Here is a 20,127-nt window from a genome sequence, read left to right as displayed (position 1 = left end):
TCAGTTGTGACTGTTGAGATGTGGCGACATTAAAGGTTTCCTGAAAGGGAGCTCATATATCACTGATCCCAAAACAGCATGTGGTGTGCTGAGCCAACTCAACCAACTACTACCTTCCTAGACACCAATTTTACAATCTGGCTGTGTTTAGATCGATAGATAGATAGATATAGATATGTACTTTATTCATCCCCAGGGGGAAATTTGTATGTTACAGCAGCAAGACATACAAAGTAAGCAAAGTAACAGAGTAACCAAAAATCTTAAGTATTAAAAAAAAAAATGCACAATATATACAATAAAATAGAATGGTGTTAAATGAACTAGAAGTATATACAGGAGAAATCACATGACAAGCCTTAGCCTCTAATGCTAATATATGTGTAATGCATAGCTCCTGCTGTCTGTGGTGCTGAAGCTCGAATGTGCCTCTCTTCCTCCCCCTGCTCTCAGTTCCATGCCATGGACACGTTGCAGAAGAACAGCTATGACCTGGCCAAAGCCATGTCCACGCTGGTCCCTCAGGGCGGCCCGGTGCTGTGCCGCGATGAGATGGAGGAGTGGAGCGCCTCAGAGGCCATGCTGTTTGAGGAGGCCCTGGAGAAATACGGCAAGGACTTCAACGACATCCGCCAGGACTTTGTAAGCTTCTTCTTCTTCTCTGCTGTGTAAGCTTGATGAGTGATGTTGTTGATTGGTGGTATTCACTGGTGATGCAAACATTCAAACGCTGCTATTAACATCAGTTTGATGTGGAATTGAACTGAACAATGGCAGCAGACCTCAATTATTTTAGTAATCAAGTATTCTTCCAATTATTCCATTAATTAATCGAGCAATCTGATAAATAAATTCCTTTAGTAAGAAGCAATAATACATATACAAAAGAGAAAATAAGACAGAATAAAAAATAAATTGCAAACAATAATCTAGTCTGTCAAAACTAAACCTCATTAGTGCATTTCAGTGCCATATTACAGTTTCATTTATAGTAGTTATGCAGAAACACAATTCAAATGAATAGGAGTTAATTAGGTGTTTATTGTTTTACTTAAAAAATTACGTGATTTACCGTGATACTCATTTTTTACAAAATAGAGCTTTACTTAATAAAGCTTGAATGCATCATAATGTAACTCGATGCAACCTCCGTCAACGTTAGCTGTTAGCTTCATTATTTAGCCAAGCAGGACTGTGCTGCCCACCGACTGCTAACGGATAACGTTAGCTCGCTCTCCTCAATCTGAGCACCGATGATTAGGGGCTCAATGAACCCCAGAGTTGTTGTGGACGGGGGTCAGGGGTGTAATCAAAGCCCAATGATTTTTAGTGTTTGAGCTGCTCGAGTTTCTTCGGGAATGGTTTCAGTCCTAAACTAAACATATATTCTGTTTGTATCCTTCCTCTCCCTCAGCTGCCCTGGAAGTCTCTCGCCAGTGTGGTCCAGTTCTACTACATGTGGAAGACTACCGACCGCTACATCCAACAGGTAGGTCTGCAGTGAGCCACCTCAAAGCACGGTTTGAGATTCCCTGCTCATTCACAAACCATTCACTGTTTTCTCTCTCTGTCAGAAACGACTAAAGGCAGCAGAGGCAGACAGCAAGCTGAAGCAGGTGTACATCCCCACCTAGTAAGTATCACTGTAAACCGCTTCACGATGTACCCACCTGTAGTTGGAACTGCTGTCAGGATAACTCCCATTTTTTCCCCTCCCTCTCCAGCACCAAACCCAACCCCAACCAGATCATGGTGCCAGGCAGCAAGCCTGGTATGAACGGGGCTGCAGGCTTCCAGAAGGGACTCAGCTGTGAGAGCTGCCACAGTAAGTATGCGCGGTGCAGGACCCATCTGATGGGGGGATGGAATTCTAGTGACTCCAGATTTAGTTGTTTTTAGGACGGCAATGATCACAAGAATCTTCAGGACTGATATCAAAACAGAAGACAAGAGGCCTCATTTTGAGGTTACAGGTTTACAGTTTCAGTCCAGGAGATAATAACGTTTTGACTTGACGTCGTGCACCTGGATGAATAAGATGAACTTACACAGATAAACAATTACTCACACCGGATGTAACTGCAGTTTTTTTATATTCATCAACATAAAAAAAACTGTTGAATGTCCAATCAGAACTACATTTGCCCTCTCCTAACACCAATGTTCCCGCCACCTACTCAGCGGCCCAGTCTGCTCAGTGGTATGCCTGGGGGCCTCCCAACATGCAGTGCAGACTGTGCGCCTCCTGCTGGATCTACTGGAAGAAGTACGGAGGCCTGAAGACCCCCACACAGCTAGAGGGCGCCGCTAGAACCGGCTCTGTAAGTCTTCGTCCTCACAGTCTCAGGCTTGAGTTCTAACAAACATTCCATTCAAGAGTTGTCCTCTCAGAATGACATGACTCCGTCCTCACGGTATCCCCTCTTCCTCTTCGTGCAGGAGTCAGGCCCCCGCGGTCACATGACACGCCAGGAGGTCCAGGGCATGTCGCCGTTCACCCGCAACGAGGGTCGCGCCAAGCTGCTGGCCAAGAACCGCCAGACGTTCATCCTGCAGACCACCAAGCTGACACGCATCGCCCGGCGGGTGTGCGAGGACATCCTGCAGCCTCACCGCGCCGCACGGCGGCCCTACGCCTCCATCAACGCCAACGCTGTCAAGGCTGAGTGTATGTACAACACTCTCACTTTAATGCATGTCAATCGTTGGTTATGTGTGAGCACCATATGTAAGATGAGTCTCAACCACGTTGTACCTTGTTTGTGTCTTCAGGTATAATCAGGCTACCCAAAGCCACAAAAACTCCTCAAAAGACCAAGTTGGTGCCTCGACCGTCTCTGGCCAACATAGTGAAGGATTTAGGTAAGGACGCGTCACATGACCGTCACTTCTCTCTGAATCCACCTTCTCCGTTGCGATTGGTTGTTGAGTGTCGTTGTGTCTCCGCAGCCATCTCAGCCCCTCTGAAACTGAAGGCGTCTCGAGGACCCCCGACACCCATCAACAGGAACCAGGCCAGCCAGCCCCGCGTAGGCCAAAGCCTGCTGGGAAAGAGAGGCTTCGAGAACGTTAGTATTACACACACACACACACGCACGCACGCACGCACGCACGCACGCACACACACACACACTGTGTTCACAGCCCTGCTGGCTTATGATTTCAGAAAATATGCTGACATAAAGTGGAATCACACATATCCGGCCCGCACATAGGCGACCAATCAAATCCTTAACGTGCAAGTACGCATCAGCTCCTCCCTACCCATAACACCCTTCTCTGCGTATGTCCACGGCCACCTTCACTGCCTTTCCTGTTACTCGAAAAACTAGCTGTATAATTTACAGAAAAGGTTCTTTCTAAATGGCTTTTTCTGGACAGGTTGCCTTTATGTGATTGCTTCAAGTGTTCTATTCAAATATGGGGAGAGAGATCAATATTCCAGAGAGACACGTCACTACTTGGCCCAGGCAGCTAATCATCATATCTAGCAAGAAACGGGCTTTACTGCTTTACCACTGACTTCCTGTTTTGATGCCGGTAGATGTGGAAGGAACGGACAAAAGCGGATGAAAGTTTGATGTTAGTGGGTTGTATTTCATTAGCTTCTTTCTCGTGCACCAGCAAGAACTCGATGTCTGCATTCATTCCATGTTTCCCCTGTTATTCACATTTGATCTCGTGGTTGCGTACCTCCACCATCATCAGCTGTATCGCCCGACTGGTTTTGCCATGGGGGAGTTTAGGAAGCGGCGACGTGCCTGCTACGACGCGTCTCTGTGCGATCGGGGCCTGAGGCCGCTGACAGGCACTGGCCTGTCTCTTGTAATTATCATACAAGTCTGATCACTTGTTTACCTTTTTAGGTAGCGAACACGGCTGATTCACTCAGCCGGTCTGTCATTGGTCCACAGGCTGCAGGCGTGCCCTACCCGGCCAATGGGAGGCCGTACACTTCAGGTATGAGAACCACCTCTCAGTCGGTCATCAAGCGGCAGAAGGTCAGCCAGGGGGAGGCGCCCAACCCTGTGGTGTTTGTGGCTACCAAGGACACCAGGTACTTCTTCTTCTTCTACATCATTCAAACGCTGTAATCTTAAAGATGCAACACCATCACGGTGGTAAAGTAAGGAAAGGATTGTCTGGTTTCTACCACAATAAAGGCCCACTATCTCTTTCAGCTGCTGATTGAAACATGACAGTCTTGTCGTCATCACAGTGAATGAAGTTAAACTCATTATGTCCTGGTGTTCTGTGTCAACCAGGGCTCTGAGGAAGCATCTGACCCAGTCAGAGATGCGCCGGGCAGCGAGGAAACCTCACCTCCTGGTCCGGATCAAACTGCCGCCGCCCCCCCGCTCCCTGGTCATGCCCCTGCTCCCCTCCAGCACCAACGAGCCCATCGTCCTGGAGGACTGAAGGGTGGAGGACATGGGGGGGTGGTCTTTTACCAGGACATGGGGGTCGGGTTAGGGAGGGTCTGTGCTCAGGCCGTCACTTAACAGGCAGCACAGTACGCCATACCAGTAGTCTTTTATTTCCCTCTTTTCTTTACTCCTCTGTTACTTCCCAAACGTTGCTGTGTCCATCACACACACACACACATCGACACTCACGCAACACCTTGGGCGTTGTAGTATTTTATTCCAGATCCTAGATCATTTTTGATCCCCTTTTCAATTGCGCCTGTTTTTAAATGTGTAATTTAAATTGAGATACATCTCATCCTGAAAACAACGGTGTCAAAGCACACTTTGTTTTTCTTCCTCCACGACGTCTCTATCTTTGTGTAAATATACGCACCGTTGTAAGGGCATGAAGCCTGCAGTATCGGGGGGGGGGGGGGGGGGGGGGTCTAATTTGATGAGAAAATGTCATTCCAGCAGGGACAAATCTGACTGGCTATTAATCGTAGCTCGTTGACTGTGCTCGTGTTCACTGGTGAAGTTGAGGAGACTTGTTGGGACACGTTGAGCCAGCCTCAGTCCGTCTAAACAAAGTGTTTGTTGTCTAACTGTCAACTGTCCCCGTCATCAGCCAGGAGCCAAAACCCTGAACCACCTCACTGACAGAAATACTGAGTGAGCACAAAACGTGTGTGTGTGTGTGTGTGTGCACAGACAAAGTGATGTTTCAAAGGTGCCACTTTGTACAACGTAAGTAAAAGCAACCATTATGATCATTATCAATGAATCTGCTGATGATCTGAATGGCCACCTTCAATTTGCTCATTTTAACCGATTAATACTCCAAAACCCAGATATACACAAATATCCAAATGCACCGAATATCTAGTTTATACAGCCTGAACTGACACGTTCGACTTACTCATCCTGACTTAACTGCTCACAGTAGTTTTGTGCTCACTTGATATTTGTACTGTTAATGAACCCTCCATAGCATCTCCACCTTCTCCAGGCATCACGGTAGACATTTAACAAAACAAAAATGAACGACGGTTGCTTTCGCAGTCGAACTGCTGCATTTGGTCTTTGGTCTCCTGTCAGTTTTACAGCCACTTTCATCCGTTTGAAGAGAGGACTCTGCTCCGCTCTCCTGACCTCAGTTCAGTATGTTTGAACGAGCTGCTTGGACTCAAAGGTCAGAGGTCATCGCTTACAGTGTAGGACGGATTATGTGTGGCGTCTGAGGAAAATCTAATGATGGTGGTTACTGTGTGACTTGCCATGAGAGAACACATTTGGCTTTGAGGTACTATGTTCGAGTCGGCAAAAGTTCAAAATGAAGCCATAATGTGCAAAAATAGACAGTTGTGGACACTTTTAGCCCTGGGTCATGTTAAATTAAAGCCTCATCATTGCTCACGATGTTTGGTTTGAAGGAAACTGATGCTGTTATTTTACTGGTCAAGTGAGAAGTCTGTTTAAAAAAAAACATCAATATGTAAATGTGGGAAGACAATTGGGGCCAAAACTGAAGTTCTGGAATGGTGTTGCAAAAAGAGTCTGAGATTAAAGTTGTACTTTGTCTCCGAACATGGATTCATTCAGAGCCTCTCGCGGCCTTGATCCTCTTCTGTAAATGTCTGACGACATGTCTTCAGCTCATCTCCGTGTGCTTTCATTTCATTTGTCTATTTTGGTTCCCCCGGTTTGTACCGTTATGGGTGAGTTCTAAAAGCGAGTTGTTAATTGGATGATTATAATTCCCGTGAATCTCCACAGCACCGAGGACTCACACAGGTTTTATAAGCAAGTTTGGTCCCAATGTGGGCTTTGTAATATTTCTCCAAAAAAGAAATTTGAAGTGTCGAGTTTGTAGCAAATACTAATCTGTGTAAAGACGAAGTGGACAACTGGCATATTTTAAACTTTTTTTACATCCAAAGTGTGTAATTCTGCTCCATTATTGTGGAGATGGCTCAACTAGGCTACTGTACATGTGAAACATTGCTCTCCTTCATAGGGTGGGGGGGGTCATTTGAACCAGGGGCCACATTCAAAGGGGACAGGGTGCTGATTTTTGTATGATGGAGAGACTAAACATGCTACAAACTGAAACTTTTTCTCAAGTGTTTTTTATTCCGATGTCTCTGTATCCTTTAATGTATCTTGATAAGAAAAGAAATAAAGATTTTTTTTTTCTTCGTGGTCAGTCATGGGCTCTTTGTCCACTGTGTGTCTCGGTGTTCCCAGAGAGGAAACGAGCCGTGTCCTCGGTAGAGCCGGGTATCAAACCTCAGTGTGTCTTTAATTAGATGTGGATCAAAAACTGCACGTTTCTTTGTCTTGTTTATTTATTCCAAGCTTAAATATGTCCAAACCCAAAAAATATTTCTTATTTTATGCAAAAAAAGGGGTTTTTTTAGGCTAAATAATTACGTTTTTTTTTTTTTTTTGTAATTAAAGATTTATTTGTTTAAGGTGTAATGGTAAGAAAATAAAAATGAGTTTTCTCCATGTGAGGTATCAAGAAGGGCCATTTTGGCAACATAAGGGGTTGAATTAGCCCTGGCATGAAAAGCGGTACCGATGCTGATGGCTGCTTTTCTGAAGGTTTGAGTGACTAAAGTTAACTGTTTGTGTGGCATTAAAGGAGCAATGTGTGGGGTTTAGTGGCGAGGCTGCAGATTGCAACCAACTACATATCCCTCCACTCACGGCTCCTTCTACAAGCGTGTTGGAGAACTACGGTGGCCTTCAGCGGACAAAAAAAGGTGAGCGGCTCTCTCGAGCAGGGGCCTCAAACTCCTGGCCCGCCAAGTCATTTTATGTGTCCCGCGAATCCGCCAGCAAAAAAAAAAAAAAAAGGTCAAAATGAAGAGATACTTAAACACACAGTCATAGAAGCAGCTCTTTGGCTGGTTACTGTACATTTGACATGGAAATGTATTGTGATTACATTGAAGACTACTTTAAATGTGTCTTTACAACACATGAAATACTTCATGTGGGATTGTGCAAACGCACCCTTGAAAGGATTTTAAGCTTTGAACAAAGTTATTACAATAACTTCTTTGATATTTTCTTTAACAATAATCTTTGATAGAGTAATGTAGGTTTCTTAACCCTAAATTAAAAGGATTTAAGTTATAACAGAAATGTACTTAAATATATTTTTAGTTTTACATTTATATAACTGCATGTACAATATTTTTACACTTGAATAAACAATAATCAAATGCAGAGAGTTATTTAACAATATGTTACGAGTAGTTACATTTACAACCGGCCCTTTGTGGGCGACCATGATGCTGATGTGGCCCAGAGTGAAAATGAGTTTGAGACCCCTGCTCTCGAGCCAGTATTTGCTTTGTCCTTTCTGGGCTCCTGTAGAAACATGGTGGTACAAGTGAAGAGGACCGGCTCCCTATGTAGATATGAAGGGCCCATAAGGTCATGGAAAACAATGAACAAGGCCAACGCATCTCTGTCATTGTTTCTTTTATCAAATAGTGAGTAAAAATCTATAATAAAAGTGCTTATTCCACATAAACTTTATCAAAAAAAGGGGGAGGTAACAGTTCTTTGGTAATCAATGATGATTAACTGTGATTGTGTATTTTACAGTGAGTAAGACATAACGGCAATAAAGTATGGGCCAGCACATCTAAAACCATCTATATTCAATCTTTTTATTACAAAACATTGTTAGAATGGCGACAAACTAGCTGGAATCTTCATATTGACCCATTATTTCATAATATGGCATTGATAAACATAAGATAGGTGCTTTTGTATTTCAATTTCTTTACAATTCACTCACCGTTTCCTTCCACATCTGTTCCAAATCTGTTTTAAATTTTTTTATGTCTTGTATTTCTTTTTGGAAAGTTCAATTATTTTCTTCCTTTAAGTTATTCTAAATATCTGTCTGTTTGCAAATTTCTGGTGAGCACAAACAGCTGACTTTAATTTACATGTTGGGTGGGATCATTTAAGGTTTTTTTTTATTCATTGTAAAATTCTTCTCTTTTGATTTATTCCATTATATTCACAAATAAAGAGGGAAATATTTATGAGTCAGTGTCCTGAAGTTAGAGTCCAAACCTAAATTAATACTTGACAGCTTGAGCAGTGAATATGGTGACTCGTTATTATTTTGTGTTTCCTGTTTGTACTTCATCAACAAGTACCTTCAGGATTAAATCTAGTTCTCAAAAACAAAACTAAATAACATTCACTGTGATTTAAAATGTCAAAAGAATGGAAAATAAAGGGATACATCCTTTCTGGATGAATCCCTGGGATGAATCTGAGGTGTGTTTCTACTGACAGTATGAATATATTGAAGACTTCCTGCTCCGGGTCTGATTAGGAACGATTAGCCTGGCTAAAGGAAATATTTGTCTATTTGTACTCAGCTGTGTTCCTATTAGACGGCTTTTAATTAGAAGGCTTGTTTGAACTACTTCTGACTGAGGTGTTAATTTTGACAAACCTGAAATGAACCCGAGGCCCTCGCCTCTAACGGTGTGTTCACACGGAGGATGTGGATTGAGCCCTGTGATAAACATCCACTCCAGCTCAGAACTAATCAGGTTTGTCAGTGTAAAGGACGGTAAAGAATACAAAACAATGAAGGAAATGAAACGATGAGCATAAAACAATGAGACAACATCATGGGGTCCCACAAACAGCCCTGTATTTGATCAGAAATACATACACACCGACTGGATTCAGCTATATGCATGAATGTATTTTGTCATATAAAGTATTATCTTATCTTATATCTATCTACCTATATCTATCTATAGACATACATTATATATATATATAATATATAATGTAAAATAAAAGTAACTTATTTATATATATATATAGACATATACAGATATGTATATAATGTAATCTAATGATCAACTTATCTGGAAAAATCTTTTATGTGTCCAACAAAGGTGCAAAAAATATTGGTATTTTACGGAGAGACTTATTTTGTCAAGAAAAAAAATGTCTGGACTCTATGATTTATCATTTCATATCTTACGCAATATAAATGTAAACCAGTCTCTACTGAATATTTGTATGACTAAAATGTTAGAATAAAATGAAATGTTATCCAGTATGCCAGTGCCAGACTAGCTCTTTCACCTGACAGACACACATATCACCCGGCAAACAAACACATCTAAGCTAACATTAGCGTTAGCCAATGTTTGCTAGCGCTGCAGGTACTGTGACGCTGATATCGTCACAGCTGCTAACCGGATTGGTCGCCGGGGACACACTCGTGACGTTGTGCTCGAGCACACCTGATGCTCATTTTCAAGTAGGAGGCGGGAGGTGAAAGCCGGTTTAAAAGTTAAGAGGGGAGCACTTTACCTTTGCTTGTGACTCCATTACAGAGCAGGAGGGTCAGGGTCACTATACTAACCAACTAACACACCCTTCTGCTCCTTAGACCGGGTTTTCTGCCAGGTTTCACCTCTCAAAACCTCACGAGTAACTCCATCTGTTTGCAGTCATGTTTGAGGCAAGTCTTTTTACATTTGTCTTAAATATGAGGACCTACTTTCTTATGTAACGAAGTATTGTTGGCAACAACATTAGTACATCATTGATCAGACAAATGAGGGTTTCCATTTCTATGACTGCTACTTGTGTTTGTATAGTCTTGAGGTAAATGGTAGAATAATTTAAATAATTCCATGTCACATGAGGTTCTGGGAATTTGTTAACTGAACTTGTTTTGGAGGGAGTGTGTAGATTAATAAATACAATATCATTCGATGCAGCCTTTTTCTGAAAGACTGGAAGTTGATAGACGGGAACAACCAACAGTATTCAGCACTCTTATACTAACTCACAGGAGTTGGAACTCATAAATACATTTTCTGACTTGTGGGATTGTTTGCAGAAGAAGTCCCTCAACACTATTGAGTTCCTGTGTGTCATTTTAAAGGCACTATATAGAGCTGATTCCACAGGCAGAATTTGGACAGTAATAAATGGTGGACATCTTTTCTTAAAGACCAAAGTGACGGCTCTCATGAAGTGAGGCGAAAGGGATGATTTGCTGTATACCTTCAACTCAAACTCTGAACCTTTTTTGTTTTCAGGCCAGAAGTGATGACTTGTTCCTGCCTTCCTACCAAGATGAGGTGCTGGTGGACAACCTGCTGTCCAGCGAGGAGTCGGACATGGATTGTGCTGGTGAAGGCTTCTCCCTGGCTGAGGCCCTGCTCCCCCTCGTAGAGTCCTCCTCCCCGACCCTCAGCCCCTGGGTCTGCTCCACCCGCTACAAGACCGAGCTCTGCACCAGCTACTCTACCACTGGTGTCTGCAAGTACGCTGAGCGCTGCCAGTTCGCCCACGGCCTCCACCAGCTCCATGTTCCCTTCCGCCACCCGAAGTACAAGACTGAGTTGTGCCGCGGCTTCCACACGACCGGCGGCTGCTACTACGGCAGCCGCTGCCTGTTCGTCCACGACGCTGCCGAGCAGCGCCCCGCCCTGCGCCGCCGCAGGAACGTCCCCTGTCGCACCTTCTGCTCCGTCGGCGTCTGTCCCTTCGGCACCCGCTGCAACTTCCTGCATGTGGAGGGCGGAGATGTCGGCAGCGGTTTGGGGTCTCCCGACGTAGGAGAGGAGATGCCTGTGCCCGTTTCCAGCCCCCAGCTCCAACATCCGACCAAGCAGTGGAAGCCCCGCGGAGCTCTGTGCCGCACCTTCAGCTCCTTTGGGTTCTGCCTGTACGGCACACGCTGCCGCTTCCAGCACGGCCTCCCCAACAAGATCCGAACCCCCGACCAGTTCCAAGGAGGGTTGTCCGGCAGCTCTGGTTCACCTTCCCCCACCTCCCTCTTCACCGCCTCCTCTCCAATGTCTTCCACCTTGTCTTCTCCTCCTTCGGACTCGCCTCTCGCCACGCCGCCGGCAGAAGTCACGGCCCACAACGCCTTCACCTTCTCCAGTCAGCACCTCAGTGACCTGCTGCTGCCACTGGCCCTCCACCTGCAGCAGCTGGAGAGCAGCAAGGCCCAGGAGATCTGGGACAACAGGGCCATCTAACTGGATGTGGTCCCAGTTAGAAACCAGCAGCAGCGCTGAACACCACAGCTCAATTAAATCTATTGTTTTTTTTTATTTAAGCCCTCTTTTCTAGGGAATTTATTATTATTTTTTAAGTTGAGGTTGTTTGACTTGAGAGCTTGTGTCAGCAGCTCAAGCAGGACTTGAACTGTTAAATTGCAGATTATGCAGTCTGTTTTTTTTTGGAGGAGAGGTCTGTGGAATCACTACAGTTACTCCTGAGTGTAATTAAATTTTTTAACTATTGTAAATACTTTATTAATGAACTGAGTAAATGAAATGTCTGACCTCGGAATCATGAATAAACTAATTTTAATTTCTAACCTTGCTGTGGAAGTCTTTGTTTTTTGAACTTGTAAGGTTTGCGTGTGCATCAAGGTCTCATAGACATGACTGACTACATTTAAATGTGAGTACAAAAAGGACCGCGATAACTAGCTACAGAAAAGGTCCCTTGGTTCAATGAAAGTCTTACTGCTACAGCTTACAATGTTTTAGACTGTGAGCTGATTATCCTTGTTTAAACATGACAATTGTACGGCCTTCCCCAAGTCTGGTGTGTGAGAGCCTTTCATTACCCTTTTATAGAATGCAGAAAATGTTTTTAAATACACAAAGCTGGGGTATGGTAGCTACGGCATCAAGGAGTACCGTCATGATGCAAAGACTTTTCTTTGACCCATTATAGCCACTAACTCACTATGTTTCGGGTATCCATAAAATGTATTCTTTACTAACTGTGCCAACCAATATCTGGCATTTCACTCTTTCCCCTTCATCTTTTTGGGTTATGACAGCAGACTAAACTCATGTACCACAATACAAGCGCCTGTGTGACTAGACACCGGAAAAGGCGGGACTAAAGGCTCTATGAATTGAACTGTATCTCAATGCAATCGACCAATCGCTGGCATTCACCTCTTGGCGCGTCACTAGTTTACGGAAATGGCTAAGTCGATTTGTAGCACAGTCAAGTTGGCAAGAATAAGACCGGATGTGGTGCGTTTTAGTCACATTTATTCACTTGGATTAAGAAAGAAAAAAAATAAAAATACAAATTTACACAATTTCCCTATTTATTGCACTTAATCAGAAAAGTGTCTCTTTAAAAATAGATCGAACGCATTCTCCAATGTCGTCTTATTTTGAAGGGCGTAACTGATTTCCTTTCTCATGTTTGCTAACTTGACTGTTAATGGAGCGCCTGCTGTTTGGAGAGGAGCTACGCTGATGCAAACTTTCCCTCTGACTCTGATACTCGGCCAACAGCCGCTCTGGCTAAGACGGTATAGTCTAGTTCAAATATTTGAAATTTGTCGTACTTTCTCTGTCGTTAAACAGTAAACCTAAGCTAGTAGCATCTTACGTGATTGTAGCTGGCTACAACCGGTAATGGCTCAGGCTGGTAACGTTATTTGGTTGCCTCATTGCATTTTACTATCTAGTGTTATCTTAAATAATGCAGTAACACACTTTTATACATCAAAACAGTGGTAGCTATCTTCCCGACACTATAACGTAAATTATAATTTCACAATATTCACTTTTGAATTGTTTGTTCCAGCTGATAGACGTAACCCATATTTAATTTTGTTAGCATTCGAGTTCCTACTGGGAAAGGTGGTAAATGGAAGATGTTTGTCTTATTGTCACTATCATATAATGGATACACCAAAAGTCAAGACCTGCAGCGAATTGGATAAGTGAATTCGGAATATGGCTGATCAACCAAGCACGAGTCTATTTGAATCTAATCTAAACCTAAAAACACCAGATGTTGCAGCATTTACGTAGGGAGCCCCATAAGTTCTGAAAGACCTGGCCCTCCACGCCGCTTCCGTGTCTAAGATGTACCGGGCCTTACAAACTGTCTCACAGGGTTAACGTAAGGTGCTTTTCCTCCTCAGTTTCAGAGTCGCCGCCGTCAGCATGGCGGACCGGGAGGAGCGCCGCTTCGCCGAGGTTTCCCGGGACTCCGTCAAACTCATGGCCGAGAGTGTAGGCGTGGAGCTGGGCGACGATGTGGCTGCTCTGCTGGCCGAGGACGTGTGCTATCGGCTCAGGGAGGCAACGCAGGTGAGTGTTTCCATGATGACTGAAACATTAACGCGTTACTGAACCTAACATCCATCTTTTGAGTATGAAGCAATCACTCCATTTAGTCAGGAAAGAAACCTTTCTTTCACACTGAAAAGATGAAGTTCGGTTTAAAAGCTTCATCAGCATTTACAATAGGAAACATACACAAATGGACAACTCTTCGTCACGTTATTTGAACGAACATCTGAGGTGCAGTACTGACTGCGTGTTGTTTTGGACCCACACAGAGCAGCTCTCAGTTCACGAGACATGCTAAGAGGAGGAAGCTGACGGTGGAGGACTTCAACAGAGCTCTGCGCTGGAGCAACGTGGAGGTGAGTCTGAACAGCTTAGTCTGCATGACGTGAACATGCTCCGGCCATCGGTGCCTCAAGCTTCTTTATCTCCGTGTGTTCATCAGGCCGTGTGTGGCTTCGGGGCCCAGGATGCTCTCCCCTTCCGCCCGGTGAAAGAAGGAGAGCTTTTCTTCATCGAGGACCGTGACATCAACCTGGTGGAGTTGGCTCTGGCCACCAACATCCCCAAGGGCTGTGCTGAGACCCTGGTGCGAGGTATGCGCTACCGCCCCGTCATAAACTATTCACAGAGGTATCCTTGATGCTGAAAGTTTTTTTTTTAAATTAGGAGGTATCTTTTACTAATCATTGCTCCTGGTTTCTTCTGCTGTCAGTAAACGTGTCTTACCTGGATGGGAAAGGCAACCTGGAGCCTCAGGGGACAGGTAAGACTCAGATACATCATTATTAGCTCACTCAACACACACAGTCGTCAATGTTGCTCCTCTACTCATGATCAAGGAAATGAATGCGAAGAGGACTGAATCCATAATATGTGAATTAAATCGCAGCGCTTAATCTTGTCAAATGTCACTCTGGTGCATGCTCACACAAATGCAACACAATGTAGTAAAGCAGAAGATGATGAGTGTGATGTAGTGTATTGACAAGTCAACACACAGCTGAGTCAATGGCAGGCTGTGTGCAACAAAATGAACATGGAGGAAGTGGTTCAATTTGAAGTCCTTTATTTGGTTTATATTGCAAAAAACATGCAGAAATGAATTTTATTGAACATGCATGTAAAACTATCCTCTGCCTTATTCAAATCCAGGGTTCTGACCAGATCACCTTATTTCTCCTCAGATCTCCTTATTAATTCTCATGCACCGACCTGTAGCACCTCGACTGTATCTACAGCATAGGTTAAATTGAATGTATGTCACTGAGTGTAGCCGTCTAACCCTGACGGAGGTGTCCAGTGTTCGTCACTGACTGTTGCATTGTCCCAGTTCCCACAGCGGTGCAGTCTCTGTCGGACGACCTGCTGAAGTACTACCAGCAGATCACCCGGGCCATCCTGGGAGAGGACCCCCACCTCATGAAGGTAAACTGCTGCTGAGCACGGGTCAGTCCGGCACTCCGGCTAATGAGTGGCTCTCTTCCAACCTGTTTCTTCTGCGTGTTTCAGGTGGCTCTGCTGGACCTCCAGTCCAACTCCAAGATCGCCGCCCTCCTGCCGTACTTTGTTTACGTCATCAGCGGGGTAGGTTTGTCTCGTGATCACGTCTCGTGGATATTTCACTTTTAAACTAATCCAAACAAATGGTGACTGGAGGAAATGTCCTGTTGATGCGATTTTAGATGTAAAATCTATCATATTGTTAAAAAGTAGATAAATCAAATGTAAACATGTTGATTGTGTGGCTGTTTCTGTGCAGGTGAAGTCAGTAAGCCACGACCTGGAGCAGCTCAACAGGCTCCTCCACATGGTGAAGAGCCTGGTCCAGAACCCTAACCTGTACCTGGGCTCCTACGTGCGCAGCCTGGTCTCCAGCGTCATGTACTGCATCCTGGAGCCGCTGGCCGCCTCCATCAACCCACTCAACGACCACTGGACCCTCAGAGACTACGCGGCTCTGCTCCTCAGCCACATCTTCTGGTGAGCAATGCGCTGTCGGCTACTCTGACCCGCAGTCTGTCCACAGGGTTCAAATGACCACATGGATACCATACATGTGTCTGCAGGGACACTTGTACTTAATATGAACCAAAGAATTTGTAAAAAAAACAGTAGAGTTAAAATAGAAGATCACTCATATTTTACAATACATGCAGCATCTTTAAATGAGCATTTTCAGGCCTGTGTTTACCTGTGAAATGTACTCTGTAAGTCAGTGGTGCTGCGTTGTTCCACAGCGTGCTACGTCACGGCTTCATTCATGCTTTTCCATTGTCAAAAGTTCTGGATGGTACCCGGTCCTCATGTTGGTACCAACTCGGTCGAGGCTCCAAGCGAACAGAGCCGACCCTAGAAGGCGGAGCTAAAACGCTGCAGATCATCACCTTCAAGGATACTGTCCTGCAGGTTCCCCGGGTCTGTGCGCCGATGACTCTTCTCTGGTCCGCATTATGCGGAGCTGGAAGTGAAAGCAGTGAACTGACATTTAGTGAAGAAAGCTGTGAATCCTCACCAGATCCTGCACAAACAGATTTTTAAATAGCCATGCTTCTGTCAACAGCAAACTGAATTGTTTTTTTTTATTCACTCGACCCAGTTTAAAAAAGTAAATCTTTGGCGTACACCACGCTGTACAATTGATGAGATGCAGACGGTCCTGTTTGGTTGCTGAAGGGATTCAGAGAGCTTTGTTCTTTGTTTCATGTGACAGTTAATGGACTGTCTTGGGTTTTGTACTGTTTGATGGACAAAACAAGACATTTGAGGACATCCGTTTGGCTTTTCGTACATTTTCATGGACATTTTCTCACATTTTATTCTCAAAACGATTCATTCCTTCAATGACAAATTCTGCAAATAATAATTATTTGCAGCTGGATCTCCCCAAATCTCTCTGTCACATGGGTTTATAGGTTTTGGTCCAAAGCTAGCTTGAGTCTGTGGTTTCTGGGCAAAATGTTCAGTTAGCTGCATTTTTCGTTGTGCCGCTTGAGGGCAGTGGAGCAGCTGGAAATACAAATATTAATTAGTGCTGGGCAACGATTACAATTTTGAATCGCGATTAATTGCATGATTATGCGCAAAGTTCAATGATTAATTCAAAAGGAGTGTATTGCGCACTTTTATTTTAAAAGTACTGCTATATGAACAAAAGTGCAACAACATTTGGTTTGCAAACACTTTAAACAAATCAGGTTATTTTTAGCAGCAGTATTCCCTTTACACAGTAGCAATTAAATACAGTTATGATTCTGATCATAGATATTCAGCTGGTGTTCACAACTTTATTTTCATGTGTGTAAGAGATGCAATTAGAAATATACACCTTGAAAACTGCAAACCTATCAACATCATGTTTTATGTTTGTTAAATCCTCAGTAGCAATAACTAAATGATGCTTATTATACATATTACAACAAAACAACTTTAAAAACTCTAAAAAAATGATTGAAATCAATCATTTCTTTTGGTATTTTGGTCAGACACATGCAACGCTGTGTGTGTGTGTGTGTGTGTGTGTGCGTGTGCGTGTGCGTGTGGAGGAGGGACCGACGGTTCCGGACTGGGCGTGTAATATTAATACATACGACCACCGTTTGCTCTATCGGCGAACATATTAGCATTCCGTGGCCTGTTTACACATCCAGCAGACGCGGAGCAACATTAGCATTCTGTTTGTTTTTGTGCCGTGTCTCCAGGACGCACGGGGATCTGGTGAGCGGTCTCTACCACCAGATCCTGCTGTCGCTGCAGAAGGTTCTATCCGACCCGGTGAGACCGCTCTGCACCCACTACGGAGCCGTGGTGGGGCTTCACGCTCTGGGATGGAAGGTGTGTTCACTGCTTCTGTAAATCTCAGCAGTCTCGCGTTTCTGCATTAAAGTACCCGTCGTACATTACACTGAGATGGTGGGTAGCTGTGACTTACAGCTCTACTGTGATTCATGGAGTACAACTGTATCATCTCAGTGTCTGTGAGACACTTTCAGAGATATTGCTCTACAAATATGTTGAACGTTCTCCTCTTGAATAATATATTTTCATTCCATGTCCTCTTGATTGTCTGTACACTCAGTGTGTCTGATAGTATTTGAAAATATTCTTCACGTGTCTGCTTCACTGAAGCTTTGAATTCTTCAAACTCAAGATGTTGTATTCCTAAATATCCTGGATGTCTTGCGCATCATTTTGTAGACATTTCTGCAAACACCCAATTCAAACTATTGAGGAAATCTGGAGGTCTGCACCAGAGTCATTAATGTAAACCGCTCTCCTCTCAGGTCTCCTCAATAACCTGTGTGTGTGTGTGTGTGTGTGTGTGTGTGTGTGTGTGTGTGTGTGTGTGTGTGTGTGTGTGTGTGTGTGTGTGTGTGTGTGTGTGTGTGTGTGTGTGTGTGTGTGTGTGTGTGTGTGTGTGTGTGTGTGTGTGTGTGTGTGTGTGTGTGTGTTCTGTTGGCAGGCTGTGGAGAGAGTGCTGTTCCCACACCTCCCCGCCTACTGGGCCAACCTCCAGGCCGTGTTGGACGACTACTCTGTTTCCAACGCCCAGGTCAAAGCGGACGGACACAAGGTCTACGGAGCCATCCTGGTCAGTACTGCAGGGACACGTCCTCTCACCCAGCGGCCTGCTGCAATGCCACTCTTCTTCTTGACTAATAGGTCCTCATTGTTTAAACTCCTGCCAGTCTTCATTTCATTGAAACAAACCCTCCCCATCTCATTCATCATGTCACTCCCCATGCTGCAGTAGATGTAATGTACCTTTCAGGACCTGTGACAGAACTGAGCCATTGGATGTAACCTTTCGTACTGTGATAGCTGACACAGGGACTGTTGGGTACTATACAGTAGGATCAGTTGAGTGTGAGGTTACCTGTCTGTCCTGTAGGTGGCAGTGGAGCGCCTGCTAAAGATGAAGGCCCTGTCTCTGGCTCAGCCAGCAGAGGGGGGCTCCAGCAGTCAGCCGGGCTCTGCTGTGGGTTACAGGGTGAGCTCCCCCGGTCTCAGCCCCCCCCCAGAGCCCCTGTCAGAGGCCGCCCTGGGCATCGCCAGCCACCTTCAGGCAGGCGGGGCCGGCTGTCCCTGGGAGGAGTGGACCCCGGTCCCTCTCCCCGCCATGTACTGTGAGCTCTACTCCTTCTTTGGAGACAGCCTGGCGGTCCGGTTCAGCACGGGGCCGGGGTTCGGCAGCTACCCTCCCTGCCCCCCGTCGCAGCTCGCTGATACCAGGAAGGAACCCTGTGGCCCCACCTCCAACCCCGACACCGCCCGGAAGATGCCTCAGCTGACTGCCAACCTCAACGTCAGCCCTAGGCAGGATGGGAGTCCTCGCACGGACCCGCCCCCCCCCAGCCTGGCAGCTACCGGATCAGGAAGGTAAAGCAAACCCTCTTTAAAGACTAAACCATTGGGCGGGTGTTTGCAGGACTGAATGTTGCTGACTTTTCTTTTCTCTTCAGGTCCCTGGCTCGCTCCTCTTCCTCCTCCTCCTCCTCTGTGCAGCGCTCCAAGTCTTCCTCGTCACGTCCGGGCCAGCGTGTTGCCGGCCCGTCTCGCGACGTTTTCCCCAAAGCTCGCTTCACCTCCCCTCAGACGGGACTTCCTGTGTTCACCTTCCTCATCGGCGGGCGGCAAATGGGTCGCCGTTGCCAAGGGCGCCGGCCCTTCCAGACCACTTTCGCCCCGACTCCACCCATTCCTGCCGTCCCGCCACGCGCCTACGCCCACAAACTGCCTGTCATCGGCAGGGTGGGCAAACCTGTGCGCCGCTGGGCATGTTCCCATTACTCCCTTCATCTGCCTCTCTAGAGAGGACGCTCTCAGAGATGAACTACAAAGCAGGTTTGACTGCTGCAGACTTTACACACCCAGACTCATATCTTTCAGCTTAAGCTGCCAATGAGCTGTCTTTTGTGATGATATTTACGTAGTTGAATATTGCGAATATTAAGGATTCTGTTTCATTATGGAGATGGAAAAGGACATTTGGACTGTAATTCACTGAGGCAACAAAAGTATTTACAATCAATTCAAACTGATTTAAAGGCAAAATAATTTGTAGTATTTGAATATTTCCAACTTTGGCGCCCCCTAGTGGTATCAAACAAGAAAATACTGGTGGGCAAAATGTAGGGGGTGGACACCGACTGCTATAGTCAGATAAAAAATAATAAATTACACTACAACAATATTAAAACATTTAGTGTGGTCTGTGGGAAAGCAGAAAATTCTCATATTTGAGAAGCTGGAACCAGAGAATGTTTTTGGCATTTTTGCTGTATGTTTGAGACATGATTTAAAAGATTAATTTATCAAAAAAACTGTTCATTATTTTTCATTATCGGTTCAGTCGGCTAATCATTTGAGCACTATGCTCATCAGAGTAAAATGAGATGAAGGGCTTCTCATCAACCGTCTCACTATTGTCAGTGAATGCAGTCTAAACCTTCTGCGGCACGATTTCTGTGACTGAATCCCTGCTGAGGAGCAATGACAGTATTTAGGTCTGCTGCGTGTTTGGAGGTTTGACATCTTGTACATAGCTGTTGTTATTGCTGAATAAAACATTTTCTCTAGGA

The 20,127-nt window shown here is 44.9% G+C and overlaps 3 protein-coding genes across 4 annotated transcripts in view; all 3 read left to right on the top strand.

Moving 5' to 3' along the window:
- Positions 1–6,607, top strand: part of mta2 (metastasis associated 1 family, member 2) — a 32,533-nt gene extending 25,926 nt beyond the window's left edge. The window contains exons 9-18 of one of the 2 annotated variants that reach the window (XM_079295481.1): positions 454–642; positions 1,415–1,489; positions 1,575–1,633; positions 1,725–1,825; positions 2,182–2,321; positions 2,440–2,668; positions 2,773–2,862; positions 2,950–3,068; positions 3,915–4,057; positions 4,266–6,607. In XM_079295481.1, coding sequence (XP_079151607.1) covers positions 454–642; positions 1,415–1,489; positions 1,575–1,633; positions 1,725–1,825; positions 2,182–2,321; positions 2,440–2,668; positions 2,773–2,862; positions 2,950–3,068; positions 3,915–4,057; positions 4,266–4,419 — 1,299 coding nt within the window. In that variant the 3' untranslated portion in view covers positions 4,420–6,607. Of the gene's footprint in view, positions 1–453; positions 643–1,414; positions 1,490–1,574; positions 1,634–1,724; positions 1,826–2,181; positions 2,322–2,439; positions 2,669–2,772; positions 2,863–2,949; positions 3,069–3,866; positions 4,058–4,265 lie in introns of both variants that reach the window. The other variant, XM_079295480.1, reaches the window with a different exon arrangement.
- Positions 6,608–9,924: 3,317 nt separating this feature from the next.
- cth1 (cysteine three histidine 1) lies at positions 9,925–11,470 on the top strand (the record flags this gene model as incomplete). Its single annotated transcript, XM_079295918.1, has 2 exons — positions 9,925–9,933; positions 10,520–11,470. The coding sequence occupies 2 exons, from the start codon at positions 9,925–9,927 to the stop codon at positions 11,468–11,470; spliced, it is 960 nt and encodes a 319-aa protein (XP_079152044.1).
- A 1,222-nt stretch (positions 11,471–12,692) lies between these two features.
- On the top strand, positions 12,693–20,127 carry taf6l (TAF6-like RNA polymerase II, p300/CBP-associated factor (PCAF)-associated factor). The gene is made up of 12 exons (XM_079296032.1): positions 12,693–12,777; positions 13,399–13,567; positions 13,819–13,905; positions 13,992–14,142; positions 14,262–14,312; positions 14,880–14,974; positions 15,059–15,133; positions 15,309–15,529; positions 17,248–17,380; positions 18,009–18,137; positions 18,438–18,925; positions 19,009–20,127. The coding sequence occupies exons 1-12, from the start codon at positions 12,722–12,724 to the stop codon at positions 19,355–19,357; spliced, it is 2,004 nt and encodes a 667-aa protein (XP_079152158.1). The 5' UTR covers positions 12,693–12,721; the 3' UTR covers positions 19,358–20,127.

This window comes from Melanostigma gelatinosum (assembly GCF_949748355.1).
Source record: "Melanostigma gelatinosum genome assembly, chromosome: 23".
Classification (NCBI taxonomy): Eukaryota; Metazoa; Chordata; class Actinopteri; order Perciformes; family Zoarcidae; genus Melanostigma; species Melanostigma gelatinosum.
The sequence above is the reverse complement of the archived record's forward strand: the minus strand, read 5'-3'. Positions and strand labels throughout refer to the sequence as shown.